The sequence below is a fragment of the Belonocnema kinseyi genome, chromosome 10, assembly GCF_010883055.1.
Source record: "Belonocnema kinseyi isolate 2016_QV_RU_SX_M_011 chromosome 10, B_treatae_v1, whole genome shotgun sequence".
NCBI lineage: Eukaryota > Metazoa > Arthropoda > Insecta > Hymenoptera > Cynipidae > Belonocnema > Belonocnema kinseyi.
The window spans coordinates 114,014,879-114,038,504 of record NC_046666.1 but is presented as its reverse complement, the minus strand read 5'-3'; the positions used below and the strand labels follow the sequence as shown (position 1 = coordinate 114,038,504).

The window sequence follows — 23,626 nt, the reverse complement described above, 5'->3', positions numbered from 1 at the left end:
CTACAAGCTATCTAAGGATGGTACTATAGAACGCCACCTCAAGGTAGGCCTAGTGGAGCCATCTCTTGGTCAGGCCGGAAACTTATCAATCCACCCTCGTATGACAAATAGAGACGTAAATAAAAAAGGAGCAACGGGGGCGTCAGACTGAAATTCGGTCAAAAATGGCGTTATAATCCATCGTGACATATAAGTTTTGAAACGAAGTGAAATCAGGTGCCTCAAAACAGTCTATTTTGAAGAATTTATTTTTTTAATGGGAAAATTACAAATCTCTAAAACAAAAATCTGTCCTAGTTCGATTTTAATCACTTTTAAAATGATGAGTTGTATGGTTATCTTTTTCAATTACGATACCATTCACATTACAATGCGTAATTTGAAAATCTTTTAATTTAAAATTTGTTAATTTTAGATTTTTATTTTTAAGCTGATATTTTTAATTTAAAGAATTTCAAAACGCAGACTTTAGATCTGAAACAACACGGTGGGGAAAAAATCCAAATGTTCCAAAAATCCAAAAATCCTACCGTTAATATATTATTAAAGTTTATTAGTAAAACATAATTAGATATATTATGAGTATTTTTTATTTAATTTATTAAAAATTGTTAAATATATTACTATATTTTCATAACTCAATAAAAAGTCCAATCAATAAAATAAAAATGTGTAAAATATTACTGCTATATAGTTATTTTAATAATATATTAACGATAGATCACGATTAGATTTTTTATTTTTTGCTTAAAAAATGGAAAAATTAACGTAAAAAAGTGCATTGTGGTGGCTTTTTATTTTTGTTGGAAAAGACTTGTATTGTCATCAGACAACAGACCCTATTATTAGCCTGAATTTCCAATGACCAGGGGAATACCCACTTCCGTGCCAAAGATTCTGTTTGCGTTGTCTTGTATCAGTGTATCAAAATGGTGTAGCCCTTTAGTTTTACCAGGCGATTTCCAATAGATTCTAGGGCCCTTAAGGCGCTTCAAACGGCTGTCAAATTCGCAAGGGAGAAGCTAAATCTAAACGGCTGAGTTGTTGAACGCCACATTTTAAGCACATGATCTAAATGCTATAATACCGGACGGTTCAGCTCGCTTTTTCCAGAAAAGATCCTTTTTGTAGTTGCATTTTGTAATTGAAAATAAAATGTTATTTCTCGCTTGAAAGTCACGAGATCTATACAGTGAAACGGTGGTATTGGGAACAGCTTAGGTCGAATACGCCAACTGGTGATGAAATTTGGAAGTTGTCTATGATTAACTTGCTACTAGTAAACACGTTATAGATACCCGCACAAGACATATGTTCGAACATAATCAAAGTTTTTTAATTATTTCGAGTAATTCTAGTGTTTTTCAAAATGAATATTGAAAGTGGAATGCGTTTTGAATCAAAACCTACTAAAAGTAACGCTTTCTGCCTTGTTTTTGGCTGCAATAGTCTGGCCCGACGAGATCCTACTGTGAGATTTCACAAATTTCCTTTAAAAGGAGAAAATTTTGTGGATTTTTCTTCAAAAATAGGAATTTCAGAGCAACTTGATAGAAGAAAAGCTTGGGCAATATCCCTAAAAATGGGAAAGAAATTCACTCCTCGTTTGCTAGTTTGTTCTTTACGTTTTCATAAGGATATAACTATTTTGAAGAAAACCCATCTTTTTTACTTGAAAATTTAACAGTTTGGTTAAATTTTTTTCTATTTCTTGATTGAAACATGTTTTTTGATTAACATTTGAACTATTTTCTTGAAAATTCGTCTTTTTGGTTCGAAAACATATATTTTTAATTATAAATTTCATCTTTCTTGAGCAAAACGGCAACTTTGATTGAAAATTTATCTGTTAGGTTGAGGCTTCAGCAGTTTGATTGGAAATTTGTCTTTTTGTTTAAAAACTAATTCGACTGCTTTCAATTTTAAATTAAAATATTATTTGGTTGATCAGAATGTAACTTTTTTGGTTAACCTAATACTTCAATTTTAGAACAAATTCTTAAATTCTTAAAACCGAAAAAGACTAATTCTTATCAAAAAATATAATAGTTGATATTTCAAACAAACCATGTTTTAATTATAAATTAAAAATGACATGAGTTTTTAAAGAAATAAGATTTTTTATTAAAAAAAAGAAAAATATTTCAACCAAATTGTTGAATTTTCTACCATAATAATTTCATTTTCAACAAAACAGTTGCATTTTTCTCCAAAAAAATGTAATTTATAATTAACATGATAAATTTTCGAACCAATCATACAAATTTGCAACAAAATAGTTGAAATATTGATCAAGGTATTTTTCGTTCCAATTGATCAAATAATGTCTTAGCCACTTACTATAACGGTTTTTGTACCAAAAAATCCAATGCTCCATTAAAAAATTATGTTTATGTGGGTTAGCTTTTTCTAACTGCCCCAGCAATGGTCAATTTACCTTAACAATCTTCCTATATTTGGTCGATTTCAGGCTTTTATTGCGCATCCTAATGCTTTAATCGAACATTGTAATAATAATTAATTCGAAGTTACCTCTGGCAGCTCCGATAAACTTTGGAAGGGATTGTAAGTTTATTATTTTTCCTACCTAATCAAGGATTCAAACCCAAGGACAGAAACGCATTTTTAATGATTCAAAATTCTCAATGCTTTCTCATGCCAGCCTTTTAATCGGGTTGTTTATTAAAAACCAATTTGCCATATGCATGCAAGAAATCTGATCTTTTTGTTTGACAGTTAACCTCAAATTCTTAAAGATTTGTTTACGATTTAATTTGAATCAATTAGTTATATAACTTCTGATTAGCAACTAAATTTTAAAATGCATATTCTAAAGACAAAAGAAATAATAATTTAAGCTCATTTATATTATAATGTGTACGCGTAAACAAACTCGCGTCGTATGGAAATAAGCAACTTACCTGCTACGATAAATCAAAACTGCAACGATGTGCTTGCACTGTTTACTTAGACCAGCTTTGCAACTGCATTTCATTTTTAATATTTTGCCATTTAAAGTAATTTAACATTTTATTTCGTAAGGATTGTTTTCTAAATCCGAGGTTTGCATACAATATGCTACAAGAGCAAACAAATCGTTCACCGACTTTTTCCCACATTAAATAATATGTCCAGCGTTTAAAACAAGTTCGCCTTCGATAAAATTTCTCTTCGTTGGCGTAGAATTCGCAGAAACACAAATTTCACCCAGGGAGAGCTTCATTTTTTAAATTATTGAAGGTTTTGTTCACATGCAACACAATGTTGATATTTAAAATATACTGTCTATCTCCGCATTCTTGCGATCGTAGCGCCATGAGTTCGGTTCCCAATAGTGGCCGCAAGGGGCAGGAGTGGAAAGCGGGGGACTCACCTGTATTCCCACGTGTCCCTCAAACGGCTGTTAATTTGGCTACATCAAAACCTCATTTAAATGCATGAATTTTTGGCCACAATATTTTAATCGCATAATCTAAAACACTGAATCGTTCAGCTCGCTTTTTCCCGAAAATGTTCTTGTCGTTATTGTTTTTTGTAATAGAAAGTGGAGATTATTTTTTCTCTCTTGAAACTGGCGCGTTGTGTACCGTACACGGGCGTATAACAGTGACGTGGTGTAAGAGCGGCAAGTGTGAAGAAGTATAATATAATTTTTGTTGGTTTCTTCACACAACTTTCGCTATGAAATGACTGTATTCTTATGTGCATTCATTATCAATTGGAGAATTACCAAAATAAATGTTTTAGTAACCAAAAAGTTTTTAACTGCGAAACGTGAAGGAAACATAGTTTGTAATTTAACATTTTCAAAATTTTGAAGATGTTGGATTTGTAACATTTATAGTTTAAAGTTGTACAAATGTTTCGCTTCAATGCAAACAAATAATTAATGTAATAAGTTACACGAAAAATTGTTATTCATAAATTAGCGAACAAAAGTTAGATCTACTTTATTTTCCATATTTAAAAAACTGAACTAATATGTTTAGGAGAAGGATAAAAACAAAATATTGTTCACCAAAATTTGGAAGACGTCAAACATCAATTTTACTATTTTTTTAATAGAAGTTAACCGCGCGAACACACACAAAAATGCGTGTGTGTGTGTGTTTAGGAATTAAGGGGGAGGTTCTACGAAATAAGATAATAATAATAACTTTTATTTTTTACCCCCCCCCCCCCCCCCCCCCCCCCCCCCCCCCCCTTCATCGCCCAAAACATGACCCAAAATAAAAAATAAACATTTTTACGTATTACTTTCAATTGTTAGTCATTTTTGTCGTCATTTTCATACAGATAATTACCACTGGAAAATTCGAATATTTTCCATGACTTTGTAAACAATGTTTAATTGTTTAAGTAAGTGTAAATTATGTAAACAATTATTTTTTCCCAAAAAATGTAAAAATAATTTATTTTCTTCTTGAATAGTAATAGTTGGCAATTACTTGAAGCATTACATTCTGTTTTAAAAATTATATAATTAGTTAAACAATTAAATTAATTCATGTCTATTTACACAATTTCTAAAAATTGAGCCAGAGATGTTTAATTTTTCTCAAATTCATATCCTGAACTACTTTTTCTTGAAAAATTACATAATTTTGATACATTCATTCTAATTTTTAACATATCTCTATTTTGTAAACAATTTTTATTTGCTCTAGCAGTTTTTCCCGACAACTTAGAGAAAAATAAAATAGAATACGTCCAATTATCGTTCTGACTGTACAGTTCATACAAAAATATATTCACAATTTGTTAATTGTTTAAGCAAATATAATTTGTTTAAAACAATTATGTTTCCAAAACATATTTTTTAAATCGTATCAGGCATTTCGAGTCCGATATTACTGCAATATATCTTTCAGTAGTATCAATTACTACTGTGGAATGTATAACAATTTTTAAGTCTCGCAGGAAATGTTCGTTCTTTTTCTATTCTAATGCATTTTCTTGCAGAAGAGATGTAGAGATTCTAAATCACGAAAAAATGTGAATTTGCCGTGATGAAGTCATATTTTTCGCAACTTAAAATTTATTCGTCAATCTCAGAATTACGTTGCCTTACGCGTTTTATTATTCAAATGATTTTAAATGCATTGTACTAATTGTGCAATGTTAACGAAAGTAATGTTTTATCATTGAAATTTTATTATGACTTTTATTGTTTATTTAATAATGAGCCAAAAAATATGAAAACCATCCATACTCAATTTCAAGAACATTAAGAAAGAATGTATTATATTATGTTTAATTCAGAACATATACTATTTGAAAAATATATGGAAAATTAATTGTTTAACCAAATTCTATTTTTTAATAATTAAACAATTGTTAATACATTTTTGTATAAACTGTGCACAACGCGCCAGTTTCAAGTGAGAAAAAATAATCTTCACTTTCAATTACAAAAAACAAAAACATTTTCGGGAAAAAGCGAGCTAAATGATTCGGTGTATATTAAAGGATTCGATTATGTGATTAAAATTTTGTGGCACGAAAACACGTAAGTTTTGGAATAGGTGCTTTAGGTTTAGAGCGACTAATTTGAAATGCAATATTTTTATTTTAATGCTGTAAGTGTAAGATGCATCTTGGACGAAAGAGAAGTGTTTACTGATACCCTGAGCTTGAAACATTATATCTTCTTTCCGACAGGAATATGATTTGATCAATATTGCAACAATTTCAAAATATGAATAGTTGATATATTATTCTCTTACAAAAAAGACGCTTTCTCAATCATATAAAACGCTTCAAATCTATTAGATTTCAATTGAAAATCTTAAACTTTTAAGAAAATAGATTAATTATTAAGCAAACATTTGAATTATTAACAAATCAGACGATTTTTTAACCAAGAAAATCGAGTTTCTACCGAAAAAGACGAATTTTTAAATCAAATCATGAATGTTTTAAGAGAAAAGATTAGTTTTTTAAATTCGTAAGACTTGTGCATTCTTTTGCTGCTAATATATTAATTAACTAAATTCCAAATTACTTCACTTAATTTAAAATTCAGTCGCCCTAAGACACCTTCCGAGATATTATGTATCTACAGCACTGGATCCTCCCATCCATTTCAGAAACCGAGCACAGCCGAAGCTGAGTAGAGAGACTGATGGTAGAACTCAAACATCTGTGGATTGAGTCGAACTCCCTTCTCTGGACAGGCCTGGTTTAGATGAAGTTTTGATGTAGCCAAATTGACAGCCGTTTGAGGGATACGTGGGAATACAGGCGAGTCCCCCGCTTTTCACTCCTGCCCCTCGCGTCCACTATATTACCGTTTCACTGTATATCTCGAGCGACTTTCAAGCGAGAAATAACATTTGCTTTCAGTTACAAAATACAACAACAAAAAGGATCTTTTCGGGGAAAAGCGAGCTGAACCGTCCAGTATTATTGAATTTAGATCATGTGCTTAAAAATGTGGCGTTCAATAACTGAACCGTTTACATTTAGTTTACCCCTTGCGAATTTGACAGCCGTCTGAAGCGCCTTAAGGTGCCACTAATGTACATATTCTTAATCTTATGTGTTGCTTACGCGCACGGCGCAGTTAGTGGTATGCAAATACTCTCCACCCAAGAAGCGCTGCATTCATCCTCGGGCCTCATTTTAACTCACTTCCAGATCACTATGCTCTAATTATTTCACTGCTACTTGAAACTCTAAACGAATTTTGTTTTTACCGTCCTGGACTTAATTATGTAGGGCAGACATGTCCAGCTAGGTGAAATTATCTTCGGGGGTGCATCGGGACGTCTCATTTTTCAATTCCAAATTATAATAACTAGTGTTTTAATAATTTTGCCTCAGTACGTTTACGTTTAATTTCAATTAGAGTAATAGAAAAGAATAGTTCACAAAGTGTTCCTTTGTTATACATGATTGAATATTTTAATTGTAGTAGTAGCCCTTGTGAAAAGAAATACCGATTTAATACCGTTTCAAGACTAGTTCCAAACAAGCTTCAGTCTTTTTCTAGTATACAACCTTCAGCCTGTACTTCCATTAATTTTAGGACATTGAAATATATATTAGATGCGTAAAAACGGCGACTGTTTAAATATTCACGGGCGACTGGAAAACAAATTTCCAGTCGCCCATAAACATTTACCAGTCGCTTTTTTGGACCACCCTAATATATATACTGGAATGGAAGCTTCTAATGTGTCCCCTAAGGGTTTACATTTTTCTTACACCTTCTCTATTCCTTTACACACCCTCTACACACTTACTTGGTGGTGGAAGGGGGACCTACAGATTAAGGTGGGTTCCGAACCACCAAGAGCAACAGCCTTAAGTACTTAGAGAAAACCTTTTTCTCTAGAGGTACCGGTCCCACGACTCTCCGGAGATGAACAAACTCCCTTGCTAGGCTAGTGTTCACCGCATGGGCCACCGAGACTCTTCCAGAGTGCGAACCTGACCTTCGCATTGACCTTCAAGGTTATTTCAAGGTCAACTTTCATTTTTTAAATGAAAATTCCTTTTTTTGACACCGCCAATCGAAAGAACGCAAAATTTTATGTTTATATATGCATCAAGGTCATGTGACCCGATGACCTTCGGGGTCATTCCAGGGTCGTCTAAACTCAAACAAGGTCTAGATGGCTGATCAGCGAAAATATGCGTTAAAAAAAAACTTCTTTCGATTGGCGGTGTGAAAAATAGGGGTTTTCATTTGAAAAATAAAAGTTGACCTTGAAATAACCTTGAAGATCAACGCCAAGGTCAGCTTCAAGGTCACCATTCAGATATTTTCTCATATCTGATTTCTATAACTTATATTTCTACCTTGTGCATAATGTTAATATAGTTTTATCCTTCAAAAAATATCAGTAAACTAAAACTGATATTAAAATATTCACTAATGTACAACAAGGAAATCCTTTTTAAAATTTTCTTTTCAATTATCTTTACTGAAAGTAAATATTTATTTATTGTTCAATGATTTTTTGTAGAAATTTTTCATGCATCATTTTATTATGTAGAATTTATTCAAATTTGTAAAATTTAATTAATAACATTGTTTAGCTTAGTGTTAGCTTGTCAAAGAAACATGTGTCACGATTTCGTGTATAGAATTAGCTATGAGCTCTGTAGAGTTTTAATGTTCAGAATTTATTTGTGCAGAATCACTACGACCCACATAATTTTCAGTATATTATTAAATTATAAAATGTTGAAATGCTCTTTTCTAAATCTCGAGAAAAATATTTCTATTGATATAAAGCGAATGATATCAGGGGATACGGGAATAATGGGAGTGAAACCTTTCATAATGCATTCTTCTGTATACGATTATCAGCGCTCTCTTGGTTCGGGTTGAACTAAAGTCTGCATTCATATATTTATAAACCATGACATATGGGAGTATTACTTGTTGAATCCCACATTCGATTTTTAAATGGATTGATTTATCTATATCTGTAAAAGAAGTAGCGAGCGCCAGGGTCACATGTACGCTGAACCTTTTACATTTCATGTAAAAAGTAACATTCTTACGAGCATTTTTCCTAATTTTTTAGGAGAAAATATTAATGTTGCATATTAATAGATTTTATTATGTAAATTTTAGCAAGTTTTGTAACGTAATATCCACGAAGCACTACAAGGAGACTGCAGGCCATGTATTTCACTTGGCGCCAATTCGCGATCGCCTGTCCTCGCATTTTCTCCATAGTGAGATTTATTCCTAGATAAGAGCATCTCTTCAGAGAAAATTTGTAACTAAATTGTCGTCTGCTCCAATAGTAATCGTAATTCCTCAATTTGCCGTATTTATTGCTCTTATCTGGGAATAAATGAAAATTCGAGGACAGGCGATCGCGGTTACCCTACCGATAGAAATCTCATAGTATATGCTAAAGATTCTCAAGGCTCTGAGAAGCTCTGAGAAATTTTCCACAGGCACTCAGGTAGATATATTTAAAGGTCCAGGTAGCTCGTTTAAATGTTTTAAGGCTTTAAAATATCCTTTCCGAAATTGAAATAAAAATACGATCATAAATAACAAGCAGAGAAGCTATATCAATAGAGTAGCCGACACTCAAGGGTCCTTTGTTATGCTTTCGGATTAAAATTTAGAAATAGATTTTTAAAATTTCATAATTAACAGTCTAAAACAATAATTCGGAATCTACGGGTTTTGCCGAAGCTTGGCTGGCATTATCGCGCCAATGACGGAATTATAACTATGGCCTGCACTCGGCAGCCAAGGTTTGGATGCCATTGTCGGCCCAAGACTGGCTACCAATACTGCTATAGTCTAAGGTCTAAGGATATGACAAAAAAGGTATTTAAAAAATAAATATTAATTGATTGCGAGTACTTTGAATATAAATATTAATGTACTTTGAATATAAATATTAATGGTCCTGTTTAGATTGAATACATATATTACATTTTCAAAATTATATTACAACTAAAATTTCTAATGCTACGGGGTATCGAACCTACATCTATATACCTAAATCTATCGCCTGGCAGTCGGGAGTGCTAACCACTGCACTAAACCGACAAGTTGACACTGTGAAAAAGCCATCCTCATAAGCTGTAGTTCAGAAAAGTTAAAGAACCAAATTTTAAGCTCTCTTTTTCTAAGTATTTATTATCATGCGACGTTGTGTAAATGTAAAATGCACGAACTGTTAACAGGGACATCAATACAATAATTTTTAAATAAACAATTTAAATCGATTACAATTTTTCTTCGCGTAACATTTCGTTTTTTTCCGTTGTATCCTACTTTACAACTTTTTGAAATTACAGGAAATGTAATTTTTCATAAACATTTAAAATGTTTAATGACAAAACTTAACAAATTTCATCGTGAACGTTGACAATTTTTCAATAAAATTTTGTTTTTATCTTTCGTGTAAGATTTGTTTATTAGTTGCTAAAAGTGAGACATGGCGAAATAAAGTTCCGATTCTGGGCCAAGCATCGGTGGAGGATCGGCAAATATAAATAGCCAATATAGGTTGTCAGCACTGGCTCAAAATTGGGCCGATTTAAATAAAACATGGTTTGCCGTGGTAAAAGTGACACTGGGCCCAGTAATGTGTCGTCACTGGGCCAGACTTTGGATGATTCCCGTGTTTCATGGTTCCCTTGAAAAGGACCCAAATCTCTCTGACTATCTTACCCTAAATCATTCAAATCGAAACTGAAAATAGTCTCAAATTGGCCAGGCTATTTCGCATCGGTAGGGTATTGGCTGTTTCCAACATCTCCGCCACAGGCGTTCGGTCCCCTTGTAGTGCTTCTTGGTAATATATTTATATATGGATTCCCGTACAGGTTCATTTGCAGTAGTTTCTAAATCTTTGATTATCTTGAAATTATGTATATCTTCAAAATTGTGTTTTATCTTCATATATTTTATATTTTTTCTAGGCTTATCATTCCAGTTTCACTAATAATACTGCTACCATTGGCAACCTAGCATTGTTACCTATAAAAACTCATTTTAGAGGACCCGCCCCTACATTAAATGGCGACGAACTGGATATTATAGATGAAGCCTTATACTTTTTCAGAGCAAATGTTTTTTTTAGAACATATGAAATTAAGGTAAGTTATTTCTTTTCTATTTTTTTTACATTTAACCGGGATACTTTTTTTATATTTCTGAATATTATTTTCTTATCTAATAGAAAAACCTGCCTATGTGATGTCACATTCTCATCCCGCGCAACTCGCTGCACTTATCGAGGGCGCGAACGTTTTCTGATTTTGCGTTACTCCGTCGGATGTGTCTTACCATGATCATGTGTCTGACTAATATTCCGCTTGTTTCTGTAATTATTTTATTAATTATGGAGACTTGAATTAAACTTCTGATTTCTGATTTTTCTTAATTTCCAAATTCAATTGCCGGCTTCGAGCGCGCAGAACTCTTGAATTCTTCAAACTTTTAATAAAAAATTTTATAGAGAGGTTAATTTCTGAAAAGTCTATTTTACCAGAGGAGAAGGACATCTAAAACAGCAGAAACTAAAAAGTTTCGTGGCATTCTGCATAACGTGACACATTTTACGATATAAAAAGTATTTTCGAATGACAGCAGTTTTTTCCGACGCTTGTGGAAAATTGTGTTTTTTTTGTGTACCATCATCCGCTATAATCAAAGTATATTCATCTTGCATAAAAAAAAAGATGCTGAACGTCAATGTGTTGTTACATTTTGATTTTCTGATAATTTTCAATGTTTTTTGGATACCAACATACAAAATTGAATCGTAGGGCTAAGTCGACACCAAGTACGTCATCATGTCTACAGTATACAGATAGATGTACATACATACATACAGATAGACAGACACCTTTGTAAAAATCGTTTTTTTCTGGTTCAGGTGGTCTCAACACATGATAAAAACAGATGAAATCCAATTTTACATAAACCTAATAGCTTCTCATTATGCAATGAGACTGGAAAAATTGATTTGACAATGTACTAGGTATTGTTGGATCGAGAATTTAGTTAGCTACAATAATAAAAAAAAAATTAAATGTGTCCTTTTCTTTCTTCATACATTATAGTTAAGTGTAGACTTAGTCCCACGATTTTTCGCTCGACAAATTTTCCATCACTTCACTTTTTTCTGATAATTGATGAACAAAGCCTTGTATTCAAAATCATCAGTAAAATTGTAAACCGTTAATGATAAAACTTCATTTTCGATTTTTTTAAAGATGTTAGTCAACAGATGTTCACGAAAATAATTTTAAAATTAAACTATTGGCTAAAAACGTTTAGTTTAGTATTCAAAAAAAGGTTTTAACTGATGTAAAACTCGCCACAAGTATAATAGTTCAATCATTTTTTAAAATCTGAGAAAAAGTGGAAAACATGAGTTTTTTGGAAATATTTGTCTTTACAATACATCAGAAGTCCTAAGTACCTTTAAAATAATTAAAGTAAATAAAATTATGTGCAAAAGATAAACATATATTAATTTTCTAATTCTAAAAGTTTTGGAGTTATAGCCTCCGGAAGTTGTTTTTTAGTGAATAATTTTTTTATTTTACTTAGCAAATTTTAGATGCAGCGCAATAACTTTGTTCAGTGCATAGCTGATGAAATATGTTACTAAATAAACAAAATTAGACTCAAATTTGAGTAAACCTACAAAAAAATAAATGCTCTAGCTCTAATAAGACCGAAATTATGGCTCTCTGAAAAAGACCCTTTATTATTGAATTTTGTTAAACATATTTTTTTTTTTTGAATTTCTGGTTTCTAAATGAGATTATGAAACTATTATTAACTTTTAAGATGAGTGAATGCTATTTTATTCACATAGTGCATGTTGAAACTTGGTCGCGTAGTCCGGATGGTTCTTAGGAACTTTATATTTTGTCCAGAATATGTTGAAATCAGAATGAACAGGCTCCATCGCCTGTTTGCTAAAGAATACTAAACCTTTTTGAGTTTTTTCGCAGAAGTGCAGTACGTCAAAAAAGACTGCATGTGCTTTGGGAGTGACAGTGATATCTGAATCTAAATAAGTCTTCTGGAAACTCTCGATTTTTGCTTTCTAAACAAGGATCTAGTTGATCAATAAAACATGCGTGTACGACGGTTCTGAAGTCCTCAAAGGGTTTCACGCATTTCATACACTCTATTCGATCTGTGGAAGTTTTGGTAAATTACCTGAGATTTGTTTATTGGTAATATCTGCCTATATACTTTTTCGTTTGGGCAGAAGAACTTTTGCAAATTTTCCTGCTTGTGGTGTCCTTGCCAGTTGACAAATATGAGAATTACATGGAATACTGCTACAACTCAATCTGGTTCTTTTCAGGGGTTTAAGGCTAGAAACATCTGACAGTCTATTGAGTTTCTTTGTGCCATAATTTACTTTTCGATATACATCTCTTTTGCAGCTAGTGCATATAAGAATGGGTAATCTGTTGTCAGTGGAATCATATTCGAATTTTTTTGTATGCTGTTTTAGTTTCCCCTGCACGATCACCATTTCTTTCGTTTTCCCGAAACACAATAGGTAAATTCGTCGTAGATTTTCATCGTGCGTTCTTGCGCGATCTTAAATGTAGCACATTGAAATTTTAACTGTTCAGGACTTTCTTTTTCAAATAATTCCGTTTTAAATTGTATAGTTATAAATATTTGATTTATAAGTCCTCATTTTACATGAACAGTAAAATACTGCTAAATATTACACATTTTTTTCTTTCACATATATTGAAAACGAGGTAGAGACGATATCGGCGCTGAGCAAGAGAAAAAGGGACCTGAATGAAAGTTTAGATCATTTGTTTTTTTCATCGCCGGTGAAGAAAAACACGTTAATGATTAAGAGGTCGCCAGTAAGTAACGATAGAAATAATAGTAATGGGAAATAGAACAGAGAATACATACGAGGGGCAAAGCAATTAAGAAGGGGGAGAACAGGAAATAGGAGGGATGGCTTTGGAAATTTTAATGAAGGGAATTAGAACTCTCAGTGGGAACACGAGAGAAATAAAAGAAAGGCAAAAGAAGATGGAGAGCATTGAGAAACCGATGAAAAAGAGTTAACAGGTCTAAGGGGAAGGACGAGGAAGTTAGTGATGAAAGTGAAGGAGCTGAGAGAAGAGCGAGAGGTAAATAGGCAAAAAATTGAGGCACTAGAAAAATAGGTGAAGGAAGGAATATGAAAGAAAGTTAATAGGGTTCAAAGGCAGATAGAATGAAGGAAGACATGGGAAAGAAGGAAACAACCTAACAATAGTAAGTTTAAATATTTAGAGAAAAGGGAACGCATAAACAAAGTCAGAAGAAAGGGTTCAACGGAAAAACGAGAAACAGTTGTGGAAATTAAAGAATGAGAAGCTAAGTAGGATATGATATATATAAATTATATACGAAAAAAGTGTATATTGACCTTGATCATTTATTCAAGGAAAGGAAGATTCAACGAAAAGTACGTGAAGTAGCAAAAGAAGGGAAGAAAAAGGGTATGATAGTAAAGGTTGGATACCAAGAAATCTGTATACAAGGCAAATGGTATGTTTGGAATAACGACAGAGCAAGATTAGAGAAGAGTGAGCGAGATTTTTATATAGAAGAATATGAGGTGAGGACTTGAAAGGGAAAGGGTAAAGGAAATAGTAGGAGAAGTAAATGGAACAAGAAGAAAATACAAGCAATAGAAAAAGTCAAGTTGATTTTTTGTAATGTTGCAGAAATTAGGAATAAGGACGCCGATTTTCGGAATTTTGTAGAAAAATTCGATTTGGTTAGATTTATGTAAACATTTGCTCGAGGAAAAAGATTGAGAAAGTATAATAATTATATTGCCATGTAGCTATGTATAGGAATTACAAGGGTCCATTGAGGAAAAGGAAAAATTTAATGCAAGTGGAGCAATCATAACGGGAGGTAGGCCTATTCTAGAAAAAATCGAAATGTTAAAAGGAATGAAAGGTAAAATTTACTTGAATGGAGTGGGGGGCTTAGAGATTCGACAGAGGAAGCAAATAAAGATTTTATATAACAAACGGGAAAGTTTTCGGGAACATAGTTATGAGTTAAGTATGGGAGGAGTTAAGGGCATGTGATACTTAGAAAATTATCGATTTTACCAGTTTTAGGTTCCCCCGGCTTTTTTCTAGAATAATAAGTATTTTGTCTTAAAAATTTAAGAAATGATAGCGAATATGCTAACGGACGTCCCTGTACACGTTTTTTGTCGGTTAATTCAAAAACATTTTGTATAGTTACATTTGATTAATTTGCATGGCGCTTAGGAATTAGTATTGATTTTATCAGTGTTAGATTCCCCCGGCTTTTTCCCTAGATTAATAAATATGTTGTCTTCAAAATCTGAGGAATGATAGCGAACAAGCTAACGGACGTCTCTGCACACTTTTTTGTTGGTTAATTCCAAAAAAATTTTGATTTTGATAAAACCGTGTGTGTATGTTTCGAGGTTACGTGTGTTACAGTTCTCCCGAGCGTTACTTCCAAAATACACAACATTTTTGGCCGAAAACTTTAGACTTACAAATTAACATATAAGGGGGTATCCCTATATAGATCGCGAAAAATCGAAGAAAACTTTGGGAATTTTTTGTAACAAAACTACACAATATTTCGATCTTAAAATTGGACTGACATTTATTGACGTTTCATTACAATACCAAAATTTTTTTAATGCAAAATGTTAATAAACAAATCTGCCATGACGCGCGAAAGTTGACAACTTTTTTTCCCTTCTGGTTTTATGGGCAACGCCATCGATCCTGTGCCTCTCTCAATCATTTCAATGTTTTTTTTTTGTTTATTATAAGATGTATGCCTCGTCCAAACCTATTTTCAAAGCATGAAAGAACTATTTCACAAATTGACAGAACATTTTTTTTTATTTTTTATGCAAATAAGTGATTAAATAATAATTTTGCACAACAACAAAGAGATATATCGACTAGACAATTAAATTATATTTAAAATGGCGTTTTTTGTTTTTCGATAAGTTGAAAATTCGCTGAGTTCTCGTGCCCATAAACTCGGAAAATCGGAAAAATCTGATTTCGACATAAACGCGTTTAAAATTCAAAAGTGCACCTGCCTACCTGCTCCGCGCGCTGAAGGACGTTAGCGAAAATAGCCATAGCAACCAAAATCGCTCCAAATTTCGGTCTAAAATATTAACAGACTACTCTTGAAATGTTATAATTTCAATTTGTACAATAAAAAAAATCGAATTTTCCCTCATCCTATATAGGGGTACCCCCTTAACTATGTCCCAGAACTAACCCTGCCTGTAGGCAATCAAAAAAATTTGTTTCATCAATAATTTCCAATTTATCGGGAAGGCAGAGCTGAAAATGACGTAACCTCTAAATAATGCACATGTATACAATTTTTATGTAGCACAATAAATTAATTTTGTTATTATCCCTCAAAAAAGAGTCCGGGGACGTCCGTTATGATATTTTATAGCATCTCCGAATTCAGTTTTTAAAAATATTCATTTTTGTGGAAAAAAGCCGAGGAACTGTACCAAATTGACCACACTGTAAAAAATACGTTTTAAAATTGCACTTCAAAGTGTAAATTTCACCATATAAAATATCACTTTAGATGCATTAAAATTACAGGTTAGAAAGAAAATTTCCACATGTTATCTAGAATATTCCACATTTGTGTAATTTTCGTGATAAATCTTTTTTCGCTCGTTTGTTCGCGTGTTATGAGCGAACGTACCTTTTAGTTTACAAATTTTATAGCTCACTTTCGGCGAAAGCATAAATGCGAGTGACTGATTTTAAATTATAAATTTTATGCCATATAAGCTTCCGCAACTATAAATATATTCTTAATATAATCTTAATGATTTAAGTATTTGAAGTTAGGTTGATATTTTGTAGAAATTTTCCACTTTCCGTTTTTTTATTAACGTGACATATTAAATTTCAATTCAGTTGAGAATTTTACACTTTTGTACAATTGTAGACATTTCTATACTAATTTTACGCTGCTACGCGTCAGTCCACTTTTTACATACGTTTAGCGTACTAAAATTCCACAACCTTTATTACAGTGCACACGACGAAGTATCACTAGAATCACAAAGGAAATCATGAATAGAACGGAAAAAGAAAAATGAGAAAAAAGTTTGATGGGACATTGAATCTAAGAAAAATAAGAGGAAGATATAAAAAGTATATAAATGTTGGAGGAGGGAAAAAACTTAGTCAAAATTATGTCGCAGCCAGGAAGGAATATAGAGAGATATGTAAACAGAATTGGAAAAAAAGAACAAAAAAAGTCGACTTAAGGCGCAAGAGGAGGCATGGAAGCTTATTAATAAAATGAGAAAGAAAAAAAGGAGAGTAGGGGATAAGATCAGTATGGATGAAAGGTGGGTGTATTTTAAAGATATGTTTGAAGGCTTGAGTAAAAAGAAAACTGATAGTTGGCAGAGAAGTAAATAGACTAAAGCGAGAAGGACCTGCAGGGTAAAGAGGTAGAAGCGCAGATTAAAACGTTCAGGAAGTTAATAAGACGAGGCCTAGATATACAGTAACGGGGAAACCAGAAGTTAGTTAAAAAAGTGTATTAAAAGGAGTATGGAAAGGCTAAGTGTTTCCTCAGGAGTGGAGAGAGGGGTTGATAAAACCGATTCTTAAGAAAGGAGAAAAAGGAAAAGTAAAAAATGACAGAGAAGTAACGTTTTGAACTCAGCATACAAGGTATATGCATTGTTGTTAACTCAGAGGTTAAGAAAATTAGTAGAAGCAAAAGGAATATTTCCAGATGGTGAGTTAGATTTTCGACAGGGTAGAGGTGCAATAGACGGGATAGGAAAAAATCATTAAGGATGAATTTCATAAGGACATAAAAAGTTAAAGTCTAAATATTATTACACATTATACTTTTTTTTTTCAATTACTGAATTATTTGATATCAATCACGATTATGTTTTGATTGTTTCAAAGCTTTAACTTCGTTGTATTAGTATAACATTTTGTTTTAATGAAACATTAATTTCCCAATTATAAGAATGGAATATATGAAACAGAAAGGTTAAAATATAGATATATTTTCAAGCAATTTAGACCTTAAAGAATTGAACACTAATTTAATTTTTCATTTTTCAAAGTAGAATTTCAAAATTTTGTGGCGTCTTATTTCTACGCTTCATAAATAAAATATATTTGTTAAGGTTGGTTTAGTCGGAATAATATTTAAAACATTTTTAATCGCAGAGTTTTGAAAAAACTGTGAATCTTATTTTTGTTTATTAATCTGCATAATGTGCTCAATTTTTAGAATTTTGCATATTTTTTTATTTGAGCTCATATGGGATAAATAAATTTTTTATTGAGTTCCCAAAATTAAAAGAAATGCAGAAGCTCTAAAAATTATGAATATTTTTCATTAGCATATCCAAACCTTTTTATTGTTTACAATGTACTTCCAAAAAATTGGAAAGATCAGATCCTTCACAATGACGATCTGATCTCAATTTTCTTATTTTCAGGTATATAGATTTCACATACTTTGAAAGACTTGAAAAAATTCACAAAGAAATCGAAATAGTTAAAGGATTGTACGAGCAGTTCAAATATTTTAAACAATTGCAAAATTGTTTATAAGATTTTAAGAAATTTCAAATATTCCACTGATTTCAAACAAATTCCAAAAATTTCAGGCTGATTATTGCACGAACATTTTCAAGAATTTATAACCATTTGAAGCTATTTAAAAAAATTAACAAATCTTTCAAAGATTTTAAAGATGTTGGAAAAATGTCAAAATTTTGGAAAAATTTCAAAAAGCTCCAAAAGATTTCACACAAAATTCAAGATCTAACGTAGATTTTACATACTTTAAATATTTTGGCGTCAAGTTTTCTTTTCAATGTACACGTATTTATGTTCTAAACGTTTGTACAAATCAACAAATATTGTGTTTCATAATAAAAGTATCAGGATAAGACACATTATCCGAAAATAGATCATTTAAAAAGTAGTGGTATATTAACAAAAATGCTCTCTTGCCATTTCTATACGTTTCGAGAACAAAATGGTCTGTAGCGAAGGGTCTTTTATCCTGAGCTAAGGCGTTTCCGATTTATAACATTTTTTATCTTCATACATGAATATACAAATATGCATACATGAATTTCGATGGACTCAATTATAAAACCAATTGTGTTCTAATCATATGACTATATATGAATCTTATCACTGACTTATTTATTACTTATTATTTATTATACATTAAAATTTCATGAAACTTCAAAAATATGTAGTAGTAAAAATAATTTCAGTAGGTATGCACTTTCGATTTTTTAGGTATCCTAACAAAGATATTTTATTTACCATGTGCAAAAATTAGATTCCACAAATAATTTGAAATTCTACTTTAAAAAATAAAAAATTAAATTAGTGTTAAATTCTTGAAACTCCAATTTACTTGAAAATATACCTATCTTTTTACGTTTCTGTTTCATATATTCTCTTTTTATAATTGACTAAATTAATGTTTCATTGGAACAAAAGTATACAGCATCGAAATTGAAAAGTCATACGGAAGAGGTTAAGAATCTGTTGAGAGATATAGGAGCAAAAGTGAGGGTGGAAGGGGTAAAAAGAGTAGAAGGAATTAAAGACGAAAGGGAAGCTCTGACTCTGGTGACATTATTGCGTGAGGAGGATAGGTTTGAAATATTGGTCAAGAAGAAGTTGTTGAAAGGAAGAATAGAAAGATTAGAAGAACATTTGAACTTGCAGGAAAGGAAAAGTAAATGGCTGATTAGACGGAGACTGAGGAACAAGGGGGAAAAGTGTGGGATAAAGAAAAGGAGGGCTTCATTAGAAACTTGAAGCACAAGGAAACTGATAGAGAGGGGAGGAGACTACTGGAATTCTGGGGAGAGCGGGGATGGTTTATTTATTACGGCAATATGAGGGGGAGGAAGAAGGTAAATTTACGTACGCGGGTATAGGGAGCACTACAAGAGATTACATTCTGGCTGAAGAAAGAATAAGGAAATTGGTGGTGGGAATGGCAGTGGGCAATGAGATAGGCTCTTTGATCTTTCCAGTGATAGTGACATTGTAACGTGGGGAAATGGGACAAGAAGATCTCAACAGAAGAAAGAGAAAGCATGAAAGAATGATAAGGAAAAATACAGAAAGAGAACGAAAGATACCGGGAAGAAGTAAAGAGTGTTAAAGGAAGAAAGGGAGTGGAAAGTGATTATAAGGGAAAGAGGGGGAAGGAAGGGCATAAATGAAGAAATGGAGATGAAAGAATGGACGACGTATTTCAAGGGTCTATTAGGGGGCGTAGAAAATAGGGTAAAAGAAGAATGAATAAAAATGAAGGCGGACGATGAGGATAGTGAAAACGAGATTAATAGAGAAGAGGTGAACGAGGCAATTGCAAGGCTGAAAAGAAACAAGGGTACAGGGGATGATGGCTTGGAAAATGAAGCATTAAAATATGGAAGATTAGGAGTAAAAGAAGAGATGCGGCGGATTTGCAACAAGCTGTCGAGAGGAGAAGGGATGCCGAAGGAATGGAAGACAACTCTGGTAGCACCCTTGATTAAAAAAGAATAGGGAAAAGGGGTGGAAGATTATAGATATAACACTAATGTCGGTGGGATATACAATTTACGCGGAAGTACTCAGAAGGAGGTTGGAAAGACAGGTGGAAGAAAAGGAAAGTATATCACACAACCAAACGGATTTTGGGAAAGGGATGGGGGCCACAGAAAACACCTACGTGCTCAACTATTTAGTCCACAGGAACCTAGGGCTTAAAAAAGGGAAATTAGTCGCACTGTTTATAGATTTTAAGGCAGCATTTCACTCAGTTAATAGGGGGTGTTATGGACAGCCATGAAAGAGAAAGGAGCAGGCGAAGATTTAATAGAGAGGATAAAAGAAATATTTGTAGAAACCAAGTTAAGGTGTACGCGCTTTTAGGGCTGGTCACTCGACTGAGACGGTCCTAAACACTGCAGTTAACTTAATTGAAGGACAACTGAAGCAGAAAGATCCAGCGATTGGAACCTTCATGGATATTGAAGGAGCCTTTAACTACACCTCTGGAGAGGTGATCAGGGCGGTCATGATCGCACAGGGGGTGCCTAGTACACTCGTGGAATGGACCTGCCACATGTTGGCCCGAAGGTACAAGTGGGGAAACACAAGTACATTGGAATTGGCTGGACAAAAACTCGAAATCAAAGGGCAAGCTAAATATCTAGGATTCATCCTGGATAAGAAGCTGTCATGGAACGAGTACCTGGAAAACAAGTGCAAAAAGCTAGTAGCGACTCTTTGGCTCTGTAGAAGAGCCATAGGGAAAAGCTGGGGCTTGAAACCGGAGACACTTATGTGGATCTACACAGCGATCCTGCGACCCAGACTAACCTATGCGGCAGTCTCTTGAACCAGAGTCAAACTTTCTACTGTGAAATCCCGACTGGAAAGAATCAGGGGACTGATTCCGAGAGGTATTACTGGTGCGTCGAAGTAGACACCCACGATGGTCCTGGGGGCACTAATAGGTTTGGAGTCCCTCCATCTCACCATAAAGGCCGTGTCTGCTAAGGCGGCCTGGAGATTAAATATGGTAAAGGATAGCAGTATCTCGACAGTTATGCGGATACCAATCGACATCACGAGGAGGCCGACACTGAGCATGCTCAGGAACAAAAGGTCCACATGTCGCTACCTCTTCGACAAGAAATACCGAGTTAGCCTATCCACCAAAGAGGAATGGGCTAACGGTGAGGCACACCTGCCCAGGGATGGAGACAACTGGTTTACAGATAGCTCCAGGAACAAAGACGGCCTTACTCCAGTGCGCCTATAAGGTAATGGAGTACGGCGGGAAAAGAAACATTCGTATTCGCTCAGATAGCAGGGCTGCTATCATGGCTCTGAACGGAACAACGACAACGTCGCTGCTAATATGGGAGTGCTTTGAGGCACTGAATAAGCTAGTGACAGAAAACCTAGTCACTCTGTTCTGGATCCCTGGAAGCAGTGGCATCAGGGGCAATGAAATATCGGACAGGTTAGCAAAGCTAGCAACAAAGAAAAATTTTACTGGACCCGAGCCAGTTGTAGTCATTTCCAGTAGGTAGTTTGTATTCACTAGATATACAGATGATGTAGTGCTAGTAGCGGATGATAAAAGAGGAATGAATCTGATGATGAGAGTGTTCGAAGAGTACGTGAGAGCAAAGTGTATGACAGTGAACGTGAATAAGATTAAGATGATGTGTTTCACAAATAAAAAGCATAAAATAGAATATGAATAGAAGATTAATAGCATAGTAGTGGATCAGGTTGATGAGTCTTGGCTACCTAGGTTTTTGGTTTGACACGAGAGGATCAAATTATTAAAATTTGTGTTTATAACCTTACAGAAAACTTAACAATTGCTGATAAACTATTGTGTACTCATTATTATACAATCTGTAACCGATTAAAAAATTTGGTTTTAAATTAAATTTAAATAAATTTTTTTAGTTACGCGTGTACTAGATTTAGTTTCCAATTCACGAAATCTTCTATAAAATGCTGTCTAGAATTCCGTAGATTTTAAATTGAAAAGAAAGGAAATATTGATGTTAAGATTTCACGCTGAGGGAGGCTTCCGCAAAACTGAGAGAAGGTGATAGGCTCATCTCCTTTTATATTTATTTTTGTGAGTAAGTTTCCCTGCTCTCGGACTGATAATTGCTGTCCTGAAAATCTTATCTTAGGCAAGACAACGGAAAAAGCAAAAAGATAGTATATATTTGACCTTATTAAAGTTCATATTTTTCTTCCTTAAGTATAGAAAATATTAAAATTACAGATTCTTCAAATTAAAAGTAATTCAGTTGAAACTATAAATGGCTTATCGTTCTTCTTAGGCATACCGCTGGAAAAAAGAAGAGGCGATAGGAAAGGGAACGAAAGCGTCCCTTTTCTAAGTTTTTATTTCTTCTCGTCTCGGACGGGCAAGATTAAGATCTGGGCGTCAATTATGTACGATAATCGACTTTATTTTATCAACGCGTTCGGGTACACACATACAGATTAGACGCGAACACCTGTCAGTTTTCTCAAATTAGCTTTTATAATAAATACTCAAGATAATCATTTTCCATAAAAAGAAATTATTTTTTTCTTTCTGACGGAATTGCTCCTTTTCTTGTGTGGTTCGAAAAGGTTGCAATATCCTCTAGACTAATTCATAATCTTGTTCTTTTCACAGGCCGAAAAGGGCGCGTTGACCGACGGCACTTCCATCATGGGCCTGCCTTCCGCCAGACGGAGAATTAATTTAATTTTTACGTCCGGATAAAAAATCTAATCCTCCCAGTCCATCCATCAATCCCAGTGGTTCACTGCGCTCTTGTACCGAAAATTTGAAGAATTTTCCTTGACACGGATGCGAGTTTCGCGGCATATGGGCTATATTTTCTAAGACAGAATTATTTGTATGATTCAATCTCGACTCAGACGGACAAGAGTTCGGCTCGTGCGAGATTGCTCAAGTTACTGCGTTTTTTACTTCTGTCCGAAGCACCTCGACAGTTAATAGTTGAGGTGATTCAGGTAGGGATATGTGCAGAATTGCAGAATTTTAATTGAGAAGTAAGGCATATGCTGTTCGACTTTCAGCTTTTATTTCTAGCTGTACGAAATTCGTATTGCCAAACGCCTTTGCTTGGCTGTTGCACCTTTAAAGCAGGGAACTCTTTAGCACTTTACTTTCGTAAATTGCTTGGAACTTGGTTATATTTCTAAAAAGACATTTTAAATTTAAATTCGCGTCAGAACTGACGCAGGAATTTTTAACTTGGAGTTACGTACATATATATTATTTCCAACCTTTACTTAAAGCTAGAAAATTAAGTATCTTGGCGTTAAGCTTTCGCTGAGTGAGCACGTGGCGATGTTTTGGTTGCCTAACAGTTTTTATGCTACCAGACTGTACGATGTATGACGCGTATAGTAAGAAGAGAGATGGACTTACAGCCTGTCAAGTTAAAGCGTGGGTGGCTTTACTCGCAGTCGGTAAGGTGTATCGACATGATTTTGGTGTAAAAATATTAAGAAGAGCTCCCTCTTTCATGCTTTT

The 23,626-nt window shown here is 33.6% G+C and overlaps 1 protein-coding gene across 3 annotated transcripts in view; it reads left to right on the top strand.

The window, feature by feature from the left end:
- The window catches only part of LOC117181773 (actin-related protein 2/3 complex subunit 3-like), an 84,710-nt gene that overhangs the window by 44,629 nt on the left and 16,455 nt on the right, over positions 1-23,626 (top strand). For all 3 annotated transcript variants that reach the window (XM_033374739.1, XM_033374737.1, XM_033374738.1), the window contains exon 2: positions 10,411-10,587. In XM_033374739.1, the coding sequence (XP_033230630.1) occupies positions 10,411-10,587 (177 nt within the window). The remainder of the gene's footprint in view (positions 1-10,410; positions 10,588-23,626) is intronic.